We start from the raw sequence: 18,976 nt of genomic DNA on the forward strand, positions 1-18,976 counted from the left end.
TGCGCATGTGCAGCCATCAGCGAATCAGCAGTAGAGACTGCTAGAGCTCACCCCCGAGTCAGACCATGATCTGGTCAGACATGTCTATAGTTGTCCAATTCAGAAGAAGCATTAAAAAAGGGATAAACTTGAGTCATATTCAGAGAAACATTCTGGTTATAGCTGATTTAATATGGAATATATTTTTACCATCTTGTGATGGAACATTTCTAAGCAGCAGAACAAGTAAAAGAATCATGTCTGCTAAAGTATAAATGATCGTATGATTAGAAAATCTGTTGTTTAAATCCCCACTAAGAATGATATTTTCCTGTAGTCTTCAGATACAATTTATTGGGAAGCTTACAAAGATATTATTGAACCCAGAAATGGGCTCTACACTATGATTATCAGAAAAATGATTTCTGAATGCCAAATAAACCCAAGGGGAAAACATTTTGTTATATTTTGTACCATTTCTTTGTTTGTTTATATATCCCATCTTTATTATAGTTTAGTTGTATTTCTAGTGTTTTCTTATTTACAATATTTATAGTCCAGCTACCATTCAGAATAGCAAAACAATATCATTAACTGAAAAGCATCTAAAGGCTGGTGTATGGTTAAGATGTGGAAGTGCAAGATTAAAGTTGAGGCTTCAAATAGTACTGAAGGGTAAGTAATGTTGGTAAAAGCCGGTTGCAAAAGAATACCAAGTTGTAGAGTCAGGATGCTGTGACATGAAAGTTCTTTCCTTCATTTCCACATAATGTACTTCAGAGGCTGGGGAGGGTACTCTTGAAGATCTTTGGGGTAGGCATATACTAGAAGAGATATTTTCTTATCTTACAGGATACACTTCCCTCATAAGATGATAAAACAATCCTTCCAAGAGATTTTACTAGTGAATGATTAATTTTCAGATTTAGATTTCCTGGTAAGCCAATGGAGCAATGAAAACAACAAGACCTCTCTTTAAAATGGCTATACTTGATTGACAATTGTCATGATTGCCAGTATGGAGTCCAGGTTCATAGATCTGAAGCAGGAACACAAGGTTACTTTTATAGACAATTGTGTAGATATGAAGGGCCCAAGTGTCCCTCTCAAGACAGTGTTTAAATGACAGCTGTTCTCTGTTATCCAGGGCTATGCCTTGTACAGGTATTACCATGTTTCCCCCAAAATAAGACCGGGTCTTATTTTCTTTTGACCCTTGAAATAAGTGCTTGGCCTTATTTTCGGAGAGGTCTTATTATTTTTGAGGTGCAGGAGGCAGTGAGCATGGTCACCTCATGGCTGCTGCTGTGTTGCAATATTTTAGGGCGGGCTTATTATCCAGTGAGGTCTTATTTTCAGGGAAACAGGTAAATAGACTGCCTGATAAGTGACCATGATCTGTATTCATTTCAAAAGAGATATATGTGAATGGCATAAATGACATGTTACAAAAAAAAAAAAAACCCCAAATAATTTAGTTTGCAACATATTTTGGGGGGGAATGAACAGGTCCAGCTGTCTGTTATTTTTTTAAAAAGATCTCTATATTGCTCATGTGATGACTTGGTACTCTTGATTTTGTGTGATGCACTTGATACATTTTGCTGAAGACTGTGGCACCTGAGTCCCATTTGAATCAATTATTTTTAGATTTAATTTGAAGATTCCTTCATAAGAAATATAGAGAAATGGGAAACTTCAACATTCATACAAGCTTAAATTGCAGCCTGTTTTTATCCCCATTTCTCTCATGTTTAGGTAGTCAAAGAAAACCTAAATTTTAATCTCTATGTAAATAATGACCAGTAATTTATTTTTCAGACTAATGTGCCACTATTCTACCATTTTGAGGTAGGTAGATATGAAAATTTTAATATATTTTACACAATAGGATCAAATACTTTATACATATCAGATATACATATGTTAATTAAGAATAGAGTTAGTGCTTTCAATGAAACACTAGAAACACATACACCTGTATATGTACATATGTATATGTATGCTTCTAGTGTTTTATTGAAAGGAGTGGAAATTGAAATATACAAATGCTATTGTCAGATTTGTGTAGACTTTAAATACAAAAAGAGATAAAATTATCCAAGAAAGTGTTTTTGATGAAAATACATTCCATTTTTTATTCCAATAATTATCTTATTATTAATTGCCAAGAAAAGCATTTCCATGAGAAGTGGCAAAACTTGCCAACCTGATTTTGGAATCACCTTGTTCTTGAAACTTTTCCAACAATTCTTGAAAAATATACTAATTTCTCTAAAATGTCTCTGAAACTGATCTGTCCCTCTGGCTTTCCTTCTAAAAATGTATTCCTTAATTTCCTGTTTTGCAAGGTGAAACATAAACTGGTAAGATTGAATAGATAGGACAGGCTCCCTAAAAGAGCTGTAAGTCTGATTTTTTAATATACTGTATAATATGAGTCTCAAATTTCACAGAAACCCCTTATGGATTTTAGATGATATTCTGCAGTATAAGGGTCCATTTTCAATTACAAAATAAATAAATTCTGTATTATATAATGAAAAGCAAAATGGTATGGTTTTCAGGCCAATGGCAATTGTGTTATAAAGATTGACATAATGAAGATATGTTATTGGGGCTGGGCACAAACTATATTTTTACAAAACTGTAGTCCCTATTTAGGATAGTTTTGAGGCAACTGGGTGGAGTTCAGCATTTACTGACTATATGCCCTTCCTGATGCCTACAATCTTTCAAAAATCTTAATCATGTATGTGACTAGTGCAACTGACTGAATGTTCTTTGCAAAAGAAAAAAATTATCCAACAAATTCTGCTGGGCGGAATGTATCTTTATGCAGGGTTTGTGAAAACTTTAATCCAACTAATGAGTGAGATCCAGATATGTGAAGAATTTCCTTCATATGAAAAGTAGCTTTTTTTTAAATAAAGAAAAAAAATTAAATTCATCCTGAAACATTCAGATGCCTCTTCTTTAATATGTAAAATATACTAAATAGCTTTCAAATTGATATATCCTGATTAAAAGGATTTTATATTGGAAAAGATATGTAAAGAATAATATTGATAAGATAAACCAGAAGAATGTAAATTATGCATTATTTTTCTCTTGAAAAAGCCTTTGACAATTTGGAATGGCTTTTCATGTTTGCAGTTCTGAAGTACATGTCTTGTTGCTGTATTTTTTTTCATAGATACAGTATATTTCTAAAGAAGAAAAAGCCAAAATTGTAGAAAGTACTCTTAGTTTGGAATAATATACCATATCGAAATGAACAAGACAGTATGAAAAGAAATAAAATTTCGGGAGTTAAATTAGTCACGAAAAAGACACACTAAATTTGTTTGTTTGTTTGTTTGTTTATTATAGCTGCCCATTCAACAATGATTTATTTACTTTACTGATTTGATGTTTACTCATATTGTATTTGCATTTACTCAGTCCAGCATCCTTTAACATTGTTGGTAAAATATATGCAATTATAGTTCTGGGTCAGGTTATCTAATGAAACTGTTGACATGGAATTCAGCAGAGAAAGAAAAGCTGTTGTCTATCAAGCAAGAGATTTTAACATTTCTGCCAAGGTCAAATATTCAGGATTCGTTTTTGCAAAAAGTAACAAAGATTTAAAGGTAATTGCTTTTCAAGCTATATAAATATATTATGAGACAGTTCCTGGTGGGGAAAAAAATTAAAACTGTCTTGGTTTGGGAACATTATGACTGTCAAAGTGAATATTATATCAAGATTCTTTTTCAAATTACTTTTATATTTATTGACAATAAAGTATAGTAGTCCTCGCTTAAGAACCACAATGGGGCTGGCAACTGAACTGCTAAGTAACGTGGTCAGTAAGCAAGACATCACCTGACCAACCTGCTCAGCGATGGCAATTCTGACAATCCCTGTTGCCATTGTTAAGTTAACCCCACCTGGTTGTTAGGTAAGCACCCACCCTAATTCAAGCCATTCCTGGCTTGGTGCCTCCTCCCAGCTTTTATTCTTTGTTCTTTCAAAATAAGAGACTGCCTCCCCTTCAAGTCCCTTCCCCTGACTACTTCCCTCATCTCCAGCCTTTAGGCTGCCCTGTATAGCAGCACTCCTTGATGCTGGGAATGCTAGAGTTAAAGTAGAGACCCAGGATTGCTACTGTCATATTTCAGCCCTGCTGGTCCAGCCCCAATCACTGAGTGCCGCATTAACCCCATGCTGCATCCAGCCACCCAAACCTGTGTTACAAAGCCCCAGTGCTGCAGCCTAAATCCCCTATCATCCTACACCAGTGATGGCGAACCTATGGCATGCGTGCCACAGGTGGCACGCGGAACCATTTGTCAGGGCACGTGAGGCACTGCCCTGTCAGCTTGCCAGCGCGCATGGTCACGCTGGCTAGCTGACTTCACCCTTTTTAAAAGCCATTTTTCGCCCTCCCCAGGCTCCAGAGGCTTTATAGGAGCCTGGGGAGGGTGAAAAGAGCCTCCCCCCCCCGGAGGCCCTCCGGAGGCTTCAGGGACTGTCCGGAGGCTTCCCTGAAGCCTTCGGAACACTTAAAATGACTCTCCGAGCAAACCGGAAGTCACTTCCTGTTTGCTTGGAGGGTCGTTTTGAGAGCCCGAAGGCATCAGGGAAGCCTCCGGACGGTCCCTGAAGCCTTCAGAATGCTCAAAATGAACCTCCGAGCAAACCGGAAGTCACTTCCGGTTTGCTCGGAGGGTCGTTTTAAGCGTTCTGACGGTCCCTGAAGCCTCCGGAGGGCCTCCGGAGGGCGGGGGAGGCTCTTTTCGCCCTCCCCAGGCTCCTATAAAGCATCTGGAGCCTGGGGAGGGCGAAAAAAGCATGTAAAAATGGGGAATCGTCCCTGTAGTGCACGCATGCGCACTGGGGAGTCGTGCATTGCATTACGGGTGCGGCACATCCGAACACAACCCCCCTGTGCTCTCCCCACTTGTGGCACGCGAGCCAAAAAAGGTTCACCATCGCTGTCCTACACTGTGCCACCCCTGCTATCCTCTGCTGACTTTTGCTACCTTCGTCCTTCCGCTAATCCTTCTGCTGACAAGATGTGTCCAGTTTGGCCCTTTGTGAAGCAGCTTTTAGCTGTGCACAGACTTGTTCCCCAAACTACACGCAGCCTTGCAAAGGACCAAGCCAGGCACTTCTCATCAGCAACAGGAAGAAGAAGATGGCAAAAGCCAGCTGGAGACAGAGGAGGCAAAATGGAGGGTGTCCAAAAGAGCAAAGTTAGAGGAAATAGTGAGTGGAATGAAGCTATAGTGTATTCTGTGGTTGTAAATCCAGGCAGATTGCCAAGCACCCGAATTTTAATCGTAGGGCTGCTGGAATAGTCATAATTTCTACAATTGAGCATAAGAACCATGCATTCCATGCTATTGTAACGTTGAACGGTCATTGAGTATATGATCATTAACAAAGACTACCTGTATTAAATATTTGGTGTAGATAAGTATTGAATTGCGTATGTTCCAATAAAAAACCAAGAATTAAATTCAAAAACTTGAAGGATCAAGAGAACAAAGAGACTGTTCTGAACTTCAGCTGCATTTTAATTCTACCTATTTAATATGAATTTCAGAGTGGAATATTGCCCTATGATTCTGTAACTTTAATGGAAGGGGCATCCTTCTGAGGTAGGTAAAATGAGGACCCAGATTGTTGGGAACAATATGCTGACTCTGTAAACCACTTAGAGAGGACTGTAAAGCACAAAGTGGTATATAAGTCTAAGTGCTATTGCTATTGCTATTCTTGGTCCACAAATTTATACATGAAATTGTGTCACCTACAAAATTTGGGTGTTAGAGACCCCCTTTTTTGTGTGTGTATAAGGCAAGGCAATGTAAATATTCTTCTCTTAACGAATAAGGAAGAAACATTGATTTGGACTATAAAATGGTCATGAAATATCTGATAATACTGAGAGTTTCTAAGGATGTAGTAGTACACTGTATATTAGCTATATGATATTTCAGATCTGTTGCTTGTCTGCCTGTATTTCTTTCTATGTAGTTGATTTCTTATTTGTACTATCTATTTCTTACATTTTTTTAGAATAAATAATGTAGAGAGAAAAAGGCAAACATGAATAAGTTTACCTCCCTTGTTTCTCTTGTGTGATGAAAACTTCTTGGAAAATCTTTATATGGTTTTTTTCCCCTCTTGTGACTAACACAAGATTGTTGATGTCTGGTGCCTTCAAGTCAGAATTGACTCCTGGCAATTGCTTGGGCAAGTCCCTGAAGTTGTTTTTGCAAGATTTCAGAAGTGATTTGCCATTGCCTGCTTCCTATGGGTGAGGTAGAGAGTGACTGGACCAAAGTCACCCAACTGGCTTTGTACCTATAGCAGGACAGAACTCACAGTCTCCCGGTTTCTGGCCTAATGCTTGACTAAGTGCTTCCCAAACGGTTTTCCTTCGTTACCCAAAACTGCTTATCAGAAAGTCCCTATTTAAATATCCCTGCTGAGTTTGTGTGAGAAAGAAAAACCACCTTTACTCAGTGTTGGGTAATTATTCATGTTTGGAAAGCACTGCCTTAACCACTACACCAGGCTGCCTCTCTAACACAATATCAAAGGGTTTTGAAATTTTTATTTGCTCTTCTGCCTATTGCAATGATTTGATTTGCAACCCATCAAGAGCCATTTCCTGCTTGCACGTAACTACAGAAAATCTTTGGTTAGCAATCATTGAACCAGTGACTATGTGACATTACAATAGCTCTGAATAAATGGTACTTGCAAACAGGCCTCAAAGTTCCAGCACCCCCATGTCACATGATTGTAATCTGGGCATTTGGCAACCACTTAGAAAAGTTGCAGTGCCCCCTGGTCATTTGATTACCACTTCTGACCTTCCCTGTGGGCTCCCATAAGCAAAGTCAGGTCACTCCGGTAAGTCACTTCTAATCTCCTCCATCCAGTAACAATGGACCCTGACTACACTTATGCTATAGTAGCCATTTCTGTACTCTCACTCTCTGGCAGCAATCATTTATCTGCCCACCAGCCTTCTAGTGAGCTGCCTGGGACTTGCAGATTTCTGCCAGCTTCCCCATTGACTTTGCTTGTGAGAAGCTGGCAGGAGGTTCTCACTTAATGTCCCACAATCCTTGCTTAGGAAAGGTATTGGTCCTTGAGACATCACATCACTGTGCAATTAAAATCTCATGTTTATCTGCCTTATAGATACTCCTTGTTGTTAAGCAAAGACTACTACATCTGTACAGCATAATCAGGCCTCAGAAACATCTCCCCTACCCCCCGGCATCTCTATGATGCTTTAGTCAATTTGTACTCAGATCATGAGTGATAACAGGCATAAATTGTCCTTGGCTGAAGTAGCATAACTGTTCTGATATCATCCAAGAGCAACCTAAGAATGTATAAAATTTTGTAGATTTTGTCCTTTTTAGGTAAAGTTAAGATGACTGAAAACGTGAAACTGAAACAAGGGAGAAAAATGGAAAACAGTGAATTCCAGTTCTTCTTTAAGCCTGGAAACCGGCTGGGTGACATTCAGCCACTCATTCTCTCTCAGCCCAAGCCACATCAGAGGATTGTTGTGGGGGAGAAGTGGGGGTGGCAGGAAAGTTTGAACAGAAAATGTCATGCTAGTAAAGTTTCCTGCTGATTCAAGAATGTATGAGTAACATTTTATCTCAATTGTGGGAAAGACTTAAGGTCACTAAGTAAAATAAAAACCAGTTAAAATTGAACACTTTGCATTCAAATGAATGTCTTTGAAAAATCGATATAATCAAATGAAATGTTTCCTGAAATTGATTTACAGTACATTGATAAGATGTTATTGTATCAGTTTTTTTTATTTTTTATATTGTCTTTATTATTTTTATAAATAACTGAAGGCAACAAACATACGTAATACTCCTTTTACTTTAAAAAAACCCTCATCAAATATTTTGAATTCTGTTTCTGAACAGGACAGCTGGGAAATCATAGAAGGACTTCGTGGAGTTATGAGTTGCACCCAGGAACCTCAGAAGCAGGAAGGCTACTTGCTGAAAAAAAGGAAATGGCCTCTGAAAGGTTGGCATAAGGTGAGAACCAGTCTCCACCGCTGGTATTTGTTTCCAATGCCATTTAAATCATTGGCTTGCTGTCCAGTGGTGGGATTCAACATTTTTTACCACCAGTTCTGTGGGTGTGGTTTTGTGGGCATGGTGTGGCTTTGGGGGCGTGGCAGGGAAAGGTTAATGCAAAATGCCCATTCCCTCCCCACCCCACTAACCTGCTTTCTAGCTCCATTCTCCTATTCGGGGCAACAAAAAACGATCAACTGGGAGGCAGCGGGGGTGGGCCAGGGCGGGCCGCGGCTATTTGCCATGTCTCCGAACTTTTCAAAATTTCCGTTACCGGTTCTCCAGAATCTGTCAGAACTGGCTGAATACCCCCTCTGTTGCTGTCCTTTTTAAAGTTGGCAGGGAGAATATTGCAACTGTTTAAAAATACATTTTACTGCAGTATGTTGTCCTGGCTGATTAAAAAGTCTTCTTTTCTATTGCAGAGATGGTTCTTTCTGGACAAAGGAATTTTGAAATACGCTAAGAACCCAGCCGATGTAAGTATTTCAGTATGCAGAGGTTGTCATATAAAATAATATTTCACAGCTTAGAAAAAGTAATAAGTAATTGTTTCAATAGACATATATAGGAAGAAAGAGATAATTCTGAAAACCAATATATTATGTTGTTTTCTCCTAAGCCAAACTAAATAATTTTAAATGTTTTTTTTACCAGATAGAGAAAGGGAAGTTGCATGGATGTATAGATGTTGGACTTTCGGTGATGTCTGTGAAGAAATCAACTAAATGTATAGATTTGGATACTGAGGAACACATTTATCATTTGAAGGTAATCCTAGTTAAATAATAGGAATATATTCTGAAGCTAAATAATAGAAATATATTCTGAAGCTAAAAATATTGTGCGGCTCTTAGATACCATTATATACAGGCTTAGAATCCTCTTGAAATTGCTTGATACAGTAATACATTTCTTTGCAGTTTGCTTAAAATGCAGGTTCACCATTTAATCTTTAATAGCCTTTTTTCTCCACATACATTCATATTTTGCAAAAGTCGCTGCAGCCAAATAGAGCCTTCATTGTAACAAAAAAAATAATAATCCAAAATTGGTTGTTAATAATAATGAATTGTGTCAGGATCAATTTTTTCTCCATATGTAATAATTTAATTTGTTCCTGTGGAAGATAGTTGAGAAAAGCAGCTCTGGGAGAAAACAAGTGAGCAAAATTAATTAATAAAGTGAGAATGAAGTGTAACATAGATATATCACTGTTTGTTTACTAAATTGCTTTAGGTAAAAATGTACATTTTGTGTAGCATATTGTATCAGAAAATGAGAACTATATTGAATCTATTTTTAATCCTGTTGGACAGAATGAACCAGAAAACATGTTGCTTTTTAACAGTATGTGCACAAATAAGATAAATTAGGCTTCCACTATTGATAGTAGTTTTAAAGGGCTTGATGAGGTTTTAAATGCTCAGATATAGATTTTGTGGGCCTTCTGTTTTTATTTATACATTGGGAGACTAGTTGAACTTTTAACTGTTTTTTCTGTGGTTCTCAGACTGATATTTGATGAAACCAAAGACTGCATTTGCTAACCTTCATGGACAAAACAGACTCTTATTTCCACTATCACCAAAGTGGATATATTTGGGAAGGTTTTTTTAAAATTAAATTTTGCATTGAAATCTTTGACAGATTTCTGCATGTGTATGATTCAACTTTTTTTCTACTGAGGGGAAAAAGAACCTTCAGTGGAAAGTATGGAGTTTTTTGCTTTTATTTTGCTGATCTGATTGGTCAACCAATTTTTTAAAAAAACCTGCAACTGAAAGCTAGTGAGAGAACAAACCTTTGAGCAACTTCCTATTCTTCATGATTTATATTTGATTAATATCTTCTGCTTTTGGTGCTGTTGTTTACATGTTCTAGGATGTTTGTTTTCTAGATACTGTACATTTCTGCTTTCAAGTGTCCTCCATCTCCTATCCCTTAGGTTGAAAAACAGAACTGATTACAATAACTTCATTAAGAAAGTAAATCTGTTTCATCTGCTGCAGTAAAACTTCTGTTTTCTATGTTCCCAAGGAGAAACATTATCCTATCCTCATGAAAAGCAGCCCAATCTGTTAACAAATATAGTACTTAGGGATAAATTATTGCTTTATTGTTTTGACTGGAGAAAGTAGGACCATATAGCAATAGCCCTTAGACATGTACCACTTCATAATGGTTTACAGCTCTCTCTAAGCAGTTTACAGAGTCAGCATCACGAGTCCTCATTTTACTGACCTTGAAAGAATCGAACTCCTGGCAGTGAGCAGACTCAGCCTGCAATATTGCATTCTAACCACCACATAACATGAATTATATATTTATGTTGGGATTTAGTAATTATTGTTTCTATCATCTTCAATTCTCTACTAGGCAAAATCTCAGGAAGTATTTGATGAATGGGTAGCAAAACTGCGTCATCATAGAATGTATCGTCAAAATGAAATTTCCATGTTTCCATATGATATCAACAATCATTTCTTCTCAGCTTCAACATCTATAGCAGATTCAGTAACTGGTCTTTTGGAATCAACAGCAAACAAAAAGGTAGATTTTGTTTTAACTGTAGATTAAAGAGCATCCATTTAAGGATTAATTTATTATCTTAATAATTATAATTAATAATTATAATTAATAATAATTATATTGATGATAGGATTTGAGGAACATATATAAAATGCAGTGCATAAACCATTATCAAAATGTTATTGGCTTTTTGTAAGTTCTTGGGATCTGATGAAAGACAAAATGTAATTTCTTCCTGGCATTTTTAATTCTGTTTTAATTAGCATAGAAACTGGGGGACAAAGTAGGTTTTTGTTTTTAATCAGCATTCTTTTGCAAGGTCATCTATGTAAGATAAGCAAGCCTGGACTCTTCCATGTTCTCCTGCCGACTTTAACTGATAATTGGCAGGGAGGGAATAAGGTCATGGCCCGACATTTAAGACACATTGTAATGGGAACTCTTTCCCTTTTGAATGTTCTGTGATAACATAGGTTTGCACTCTACGTTGTTGATTCAACAGGCATGTTTACTAATATATTTTGAAGTACTCTAACTACCTCTATTTAGAGTTAGGGAAAGAACCAACGATACTGAGTCCGTTCCTGGCTTTTTGTACTTGATGTCTCTGTTTCTGCAGATTTTTTGTTTGCTTTTTTGATAACTTCTAAGAATTGAAGGCAATACTTAGTGAGTCTTTTTGAAGTAAATCTTCATTTATCCAGTCAGCAGATTAATACAGTATGGAGAGCATCATACATATAATCTTAATTTTGGGCAAGCTTTTTTTAAATCAACTTTTTGAATATGAATGTAAACCTTGATAAGTTGATTTTGAAGTGTCCCTTAATCATAAGTCACACACTGTCAATCATTGGCAAACTGATTATTGTCATATTTATTATTATTTATGAAATCTTGTCATATAACAGAGAGGCAGCATGACACAGCAAAATTCAGTGCAGGCGGGAAGTTCTATGTCATTCCCTTGTTTAAATGAATCAAGAATTCCAACTTGTTTGCAGTCATCTGAAGATATGGAAAGATGTTCAAAAGGTAAAAAGAAAGTAGAATGATTTAAATATTCTACCCCTTCCAAATTTTCTCAGATGATTTTATGACATATGCCTGTTATCTTACAATGTCTACTTTCTAATGTTTAAATTAAAAATTTAGTCCATGTGATGTTGAAATAAATACAACTGGTGCAGTACCTGCTTGAAGAACTTGAATAATTATCTTTAAAAAAATGGAGTTGTGCAAGATGAGGAGACTTTCAGAAGAAGCATATATTTTTTTGTGTTCTTTCTGTATGAAAGTACAAGAATCCTTTGTGTAAATTGGACTTTCTTAGAAGTATTAATGAAATATCATTCCTTATCTTTGTAAAATAGTTCTATTCTGCCTAGCTTGGAGCTGCTGTAATTGGTTCACAGGAAATCAAACCTGTAAAATATAATGTGAAATTTATTCCCTTGGAAAAAAAATACAAGCCCTTACCGCTTTTCAAACAAAATGTTCTTACCTGGGAAACAAAACTGTACTATTGGAATGGGACCATCCTTTATTAAGCCTTTCTGTCCCTAACAAACAATATATAATAACCCTATTACCTTTTTCCCAGATGTTGATCAGTCACATGTGAAGGCTAACTTGAACTCTCTTTTCTCATTAGCAGTTTTGACTAGGAAATATTCTTCTTTATATATTAAATGGGGATATATGGAAGGGGGCCTTAATTATTTAGGAAATATTGAAATATTGAAGGATTAGCTGTTACAGCTTAATTCAAATAAACTTTCTGTTTTATGTATAGATCTTTTTTAATTTGTTCAGTTATGTCTAAATATCAGATTTATTCAATAGTTATTACCTAGAGAAATTATAGTATATGGCTTTTTGTATGTATGTATGTATGTATGTATGTATATGTGTGTGTGTGTGTGTGTGTGTATGTATGTATGTATGTATATATATATATATATATATATATATATATATATATATATATATATATATATATATATATATATATATAACAATATTATATTTTTGTAATAGAATATTAATAATCATACTTTTATTGATAATTCTGATCTGATCGAGAGAAAGCTGTTGAAACCATATTGTTCGTTTATGTTGGGAATTCTTTCTAGCATCTCTCTTTTTTCTAGGCAGTTTTGATAAGTGGATAGCCGAGCTATGCCACTTCAGAATGTACAGAATGGCTTTGCAACATATATTTGAAGTTACAATTAAATCCTGAAAAAGCTACTTATGACCCATTTTAGAAGTTTTGACGTCTGGTTCTCCCACATACACATGACTTCATTTGGGTACTCAACAACTGGCCCACATTATTACTGTGATTTTCAGTTTTTCCTCAGAAACCATTTAATTCTAGCGAACAATGGACCACTTTACAACTTCCACATTTGCTTTACAACTGCCATGTTCATCTTACAACTGCCACATTTCCTTAACCACCAGGGGGGGGGGATCAGATCCTGTTGGGAACCACTCCGCCAGGCAGGAGTGAAGTCTCAAGTGGGGAATTAATCTCAAATCCTTGCACAGTGACAAGATATCCAGAACTGAGCCCTTCTCTCCCAAGCTTCAGTGAACCCTATTCATATTTTCTCAGGAGAAAACAGAAGATTTTTTTTATAGAGAGGATATAATAAAACAATTAGTTTAAATTCTACACCTTGGGGTCAGGTTGCTTACCCCTGACAGGTGATCCACTTTGTGACCATCATGATTTACAGCCACAATTGCAGGCTGAATTACAATTATAACTTGAGAACAATTTGTACAGTGAAGATAATTGGCATCATTGATTAATTGGCATCATTGTGCTAAAAATAAGCAATAATGCATTCATGTCAACTAAGTAAATTATTCTAATGTACTTTTACAGTTTTAAGAACCAGAACTGTCTGTTAACAATAAAAGTAACATAGAACTGTGGGACACCCTTGAAGATTTAGTAAATTATATCTGCTAAAGCTGTAAAATATTGGAAAAGTCTTTGTTCTTGTTACATAATGCCCAAGGAAATAAAAAAATATGTTCAAAGATGGCATTAAATTCTTTTTTAAAAATTCTTTAATAGTTTTAACACATATATTTTAGGAAAGCATTATTTCAGATGCTATTGTCAAATAACTCTCTTTGTATTCTAGTTCATAGAATATTTATATTCTAAAATTTAGAACATAAAAAACTACATTCCAAGCTTTCTTTTAAATAGTTAATTCAACTATTAAATTATTAATTCTATGCTAATGGTAGAATAATAATAGCAGGTACTGAAATATTGAGTAAAAACTTTTGCATTCTGTCAGTATCTTATTTAACAATTAAGTACAGCAAGATGTTTGATGGTTTAGTCCATTATTTTCTTTCTTCTTTGCTTTTTCTCTCTTCTTTTCCACCCAAGCCATTGTTTTTATTCCAAACAGACCTCTCCCATTGTCAGAACTATCTCTTGGAAATGACCCAGCTTTTACAAAGCATGGAAGTTCTCCATAGGACATATTCGGCACCTGCCATAAATATTCAGCAAGTAAGTTGAAGAAATTGCCGCTTCTGATGGGGGTCACTCTGCTTGCAAAACTAGATTTCTTTCTAGAATAATGATAAGTGGTACGTTTTTCTTTTTCACATGCTGTTGTAAAGGGTCTCCTTTTTGAAAGTCCCAAAAAAGAAAAAAGAACACACAGAAGATGGCGTTCTAGAGCTCTTGGTAAAGATGCTAAAGGGATGTTGCAGGTAAACCACCTCTTCTATACCTCAACTTCATTTTCAGTCTATGATAGATGCTGTTTGCTGGCAAAAACTTACTTTTTCCAATAGAACTTATAGTCTTAGTTGCTATTTTTATAGTAGGAAGAGATTTCATTCTGCTTGTGAAGGCAGCATGGAATGAGTGGGGTTTCTAAATTTTAATCAGCCTATTGAGCTTTTTGGCCAATTCACTTTTAATGAAGAATAAACAGTTATTTCTTTATAAAGAAACCTGCTTATAAAAATTATATCTTTTAGAAGAATGTCAAATCCAAAGGGGGGGAGGGAGAGAGAGAGTTCATTCTGTGTCCATTTATTTGTGCATTGTTTCCAACACAATATGTAGGAAGGCACCAATCCTTCAAATTAAGTGGAAATTTCTGAGACAGGGCAGGAAACCTGAACAGAAATATTAACATATCAATAGTTAAATGTGATTAAGTATGCTTCTTGTGATTTTAGAATGGCTTGGTTCAATAAAATGTTTCTCATTTATTGAACACATCTCATCAGAGAATATCTCACTATTTCATATCTCACTATTATATTCAATCCATATTTTTTCAGGAGCACACATTCTTGACCCCATCTCTTTTTGATTTATCACCTTCAGTGTTTCTGACCTGCATTTATTTTTCTCTTGTCATAGCCAGCTCTCACTTCTATACAACTAAGTAGGAAGAAATCTGTTGTTATACATAACTATTTTCATTTCTTTCAATTAATCATTTATTTTTTTCAACAGACTACATACTGCCCACTAATTTTCTACCAGTTTGTGCCTGTTTTAAAAATTTCTCCATTTTTCTATCTCTTCTAAACATTTTACAAGATATACTAATTTATTTGCTTTCTCTAGTTTTGCACCATAATTTTCATAATTCACATAAACCAAGACAATTCACTTTATCATATAGTTTGTCTAGATCAATACACTTATAATAAACTTGTTTTTAAGAAGAGTCTAGATAGTCATTTATCTAAAATGGAATAAGTTCTCCTGCTTGAGAACCCTATTCTGTTCTATTCTGTTCCGTTCTGTTCCATCCATTCCCGCCCCATATCATACCATACCATACCACCCTAAACTTTCTCTCACTCATGTTTTTTAATTTCTTAAATTGCATAAATGCAAAGTCTGATCTCAACCCTCCCTACCCAGCATAGTCACACTGCACTTTCCAAATGTTGCTTATTATAATCTCTTCTATTCGTTAGTTAGAGAGATCATATTTTCATATGGTCTCTCAATCAACTAATCTTTCTATAAATGCTGCATTTATTCTTGCAGAATTTTCCAGAACACAGATGCAATTTTCACATATATATTAAACAAATTGTTTACAGCCACTCTATTAAAAAATCACATGAATGTTTTAGCATTTGTTCAGTTACACTCTGTTATCTAAAAATACGTAATTACCATTTTTTAGCATTCTCATGACATTAACATCTTCCTTTTCAGACATTTCTTGGATTTTAACATCTTCAACATATCCTAAAATTGTTATGCATATTTTCTCTTTAAAAAATAAAGAGAAACTCCTTCCAGTATTTCCTTACTTCATTCCAAATTATATTATATCCCCAAAATTTTATTTTTAAACCCATGCATTCCACTGGGAGGTCCTTGTTTAGTTTTATTCATCCATTCCATAGTATTTTTTTAATCCTCAAAATGGCTGTTTCCTCTTCCACTTCATTTGAACATTTTTACAAGAAATGTTTTTACACTTTTGCAAAATTCTGTAATTTTTATAATAAACACTAAACTATTGAAATTGATTTAAAGAAGTATCCTAGGTAGAGATCTAAGTATCACAGTGTTACTTTTAACAGAAAGGGAACATGTATTTTTCAAATAATCTATTGTGGGAAAAGAAATTGCAGGGCAAAAGAGCCAAACAGAGAGGTGTAATGGCCATTTTTGGCATTATTTCAGATATAGCAGCAAGGTTAATGTTTTGTTTCATTTGTGTAGGAGTTTGTATACATCATTTTTGTTCATTGGTTAAGGTGTCATGCTAAAAACTGAGAAACTTTGAATTCTATTGTCACCTTAAGCACAAAGCCAGCTGGGTGACCTTGGGCCAGTCACTCTCTCTCAGCCCTAGAAAGGAGGCAATGGCAAATATTAAAATACTGCCAAGAAAACTGCAAACATATCCAGGTAGTCTCTGAAAATTGGCACAACTGAATGGAAATATATAAATAATTATAATGTATGTTCTTTGCAGGTACCAGCTCCACTAAGGCTGCATGCTTCAAATCCTAATTTATCTACATTAGATTATGGGGATGAAAAACTGTATTCAAATGGTTCTGAGGTGACATCAGAATTTTCTAAATTGCAAGAGGACTTGTGTCACATAGCTCACAAAGGTAATTGGGATTTGTCCCCAATAGAAAGATGGCGAAAACAATTTGTAGGTTCATGAAAATCAAACTTGGTGAACACTGTATGAATACCGAATGTTGGACTATTTATGGAGACCACAAGATGCATTTTATAAATATTTCTTTTCATTATCACCCCCCCTCCCCCAAAATGGGAAGACGGTCTCATATTGACTGTTGTTCTGAATGTAAGATTTTGGAATATTTTAACACAACAGACATTTGTTAAAACCTTTATCTAAACATGTAATAGCAGATTGCCTTAGGTTTACTTGTACAGAGTCTCCAAGTGGCTTGCTGAATTTCAGCTTTAGCATGGTGATATAAAGGGTTGCTATGAGAGTAAGCTATTTTAATTAAAACAAAATAGAAAAAAATGTTGAGGAGCTCCAAGGCAAAGGAAAATGGCATTTGTCATCTATTTATTTACAAAATAAATAAAGCAGTAACTTAGCTATTGTGCCAGTAAAGTTTTTCCCATCTAAATTTATTTGATTGATTTTTCAGGGACTTTTTTTCAAATGAGAAAAATATTCTTTTATAGACAACTTTCAAGGCATTAATCACAAGATTTGGGTTTGTTTGTTTGCTTAGTGTTCTTTGTCTTCATTGTGATAGTTCTACATTTTGACCTACAAATCATTTCATTTCTGTAATTTTTTTTAACTATTTTTGTAGTGTACTTTACCTTAAAGTCAGCTTTTAGTACGATTTCAACAGAAAAAGAGAAGCTGAAGCAGATGTTTGACCATGATTCAATCGCATCTCCATCTGCTCAGATAATTGGACTGAAGAATGCCTTATCATCTGTAAGTTCCCACATTAATTGGACTTGTGTTCACAAAATGTGTCTTATCAATTACATTAATTCTTCTTGGTTTGATTTTTGCCTTCGTTTAGTTGAACTGAGCTGAGCTTTGATATACACTTGTTCATTGGTTTCTATAATAAGCTGCGAATTGTGATCTTCCAAGAGCTGCCTAAGTGTGGTAGAAGCTTTTGGAGAAGGCACAATGTGTGTCCTTGTGCTGAACACACAGGCATCTATTTCATTTTTTCTGAAGTGGTACACTTAGTGTGAATAGATTCTATCTCCATAATAGTTTTATCTCCAATTAGTGAGCTGCCATATTTCATCACAGAATTTAGTGAAGTTAATTATAAAAAAAAATATTTCCAATGCCCAGGATAATCTGTGCTTGTTAATCTCTCTATTGTTGCTCAAACTATAATATTGACTCCCAAAGTAGACCCAGAGGATTGTGAGAGCATCTACCCATTTATCTCTTCTCTTTTATACTGTATTGAATTTATATAATAAAATATAAATTGATAGAATGAACCAGTTGTATCACTTTACCCGCAATAGGGCAATCTGGCGTTTCCCTTCACCACCATTACTTTCATTCCCTAAGTCTTAAGAAACATCTTGAAAGCAATCCCTGATAGTCTGGCTAAATAAGGTGGAATAAAATCCCATCATTAACTTTGAGTTCATTGATCTTTGAATAAAACCTACCGTGTTTTTCCGAAAATAAGACAGGGTCTTATTTTCTTTTGACCCCCCCCCCAATACGGCTTGGGCCTTTTTATCAGGGGAGGGCTTATTGTTTTGGGGTTGTCGGATGGCTGCTCTCTTGCGAGCGGGCTTCCAAAGAGCTGGACACAGCCTCAGGGGCGAACAGCTGTGTTGTGCTGTTGCAGAAGCGCAACACAGCAGCCATGATGTGAGCACCTGCTCCCTGCTCCCGCGGCTTGGCGCCTTTGAAATACCCCTAGGTCAGTGAATGGCGCTCTGCATAGCTGGAAAGGGGGGTTGCACGAGCGCCTGTTCCGTTCCTCGCTCACACCCCTCCCAGGCTCACCATGCCCTGTCCTGGCAGAGCCTTCCAGCAGCCAGCCCACAACCATAGAGCACACTTCCAGAGCGGCCACTGCCGGAAGACTCAGCAGCCAATCTCAGGCTTTGGAAGCCAGAGAAGAAGCCATGGCACAGCGCCACTCACCGACCTAGTGGTATCCTGAACGTGCCAAGCAACACGAGCGTCTTTCTCTCCCTCCCCCTGTTCCCGTGGCTTGGCACCTTTGAGATACCACTAGGTCGGTGATTGGCGCTTTGCCTGGCTGGAGGTGGGTTGTCCAAGGGGCTTATTTGGGGGGAGGGCTTATATTTTTGC

General features: G+C 36.2%; 1 protein-coding gene across 3 annotated transcripts in view; it reads left to right on the plus strand.

Moving 5' to 3' along the window:
* OSBPL3 (oxysterol binding protein like 3) overlaps nt 1–18,976 on the plus strand; it is a 111,889-nt gene that overhangs the window by 65,474 nt on the left and 27,439 nt on the right. For all 3 annotated transcript variants that reach the window (XM_081932913.1, XM_081932912.1, XM_081932914.1), the window contains exons 3-11: nt 7,944–8,060; nt 8,528–8,581; nt 8,760–8,873; nt 10,482–10,655; nt 11,546–11,669; nt 14,078–14,181; nt 14,295–14,387; nt 16,640–16,784; nt 17,478–17,608. In XM_081932913.1, the coding sequence (XP_081789039.1) occupies nt 7,944–8,060; nt 8,528–8,581; nt 8,760–8,873; nt 10,482–10,655; nt 11,546–11,669; nt 14,078–14,181; nt 14,295–14,387; nt 16,640–16,784; nt 17,478–17,608 (1,056 nt within the window). The remainder of the gene's footprint in view (nt 1–7,943; nt 8,061–8,527; nt 8,582–8,759; nt 8,874–10,481; nt 10,656–11,545; nt 11,670–14,077; nt 14,182–14,294; nt 14,388–16,639; nt 16,785–17,477; nt 17,609–18,976) is intronic.

The sequence above is a fragment of the Natrix helvetica genome (genome assembly GCF_964273705.1).
Source record: "Natrix helvetica genome assembly, chromosome: Z".
Classification (NCBI taxonomy): Eukaryota; Metazoa; Chordata; class Lepidosauria; order Squamata; family Natricidae; genus Natrix; species Natrix helvetica.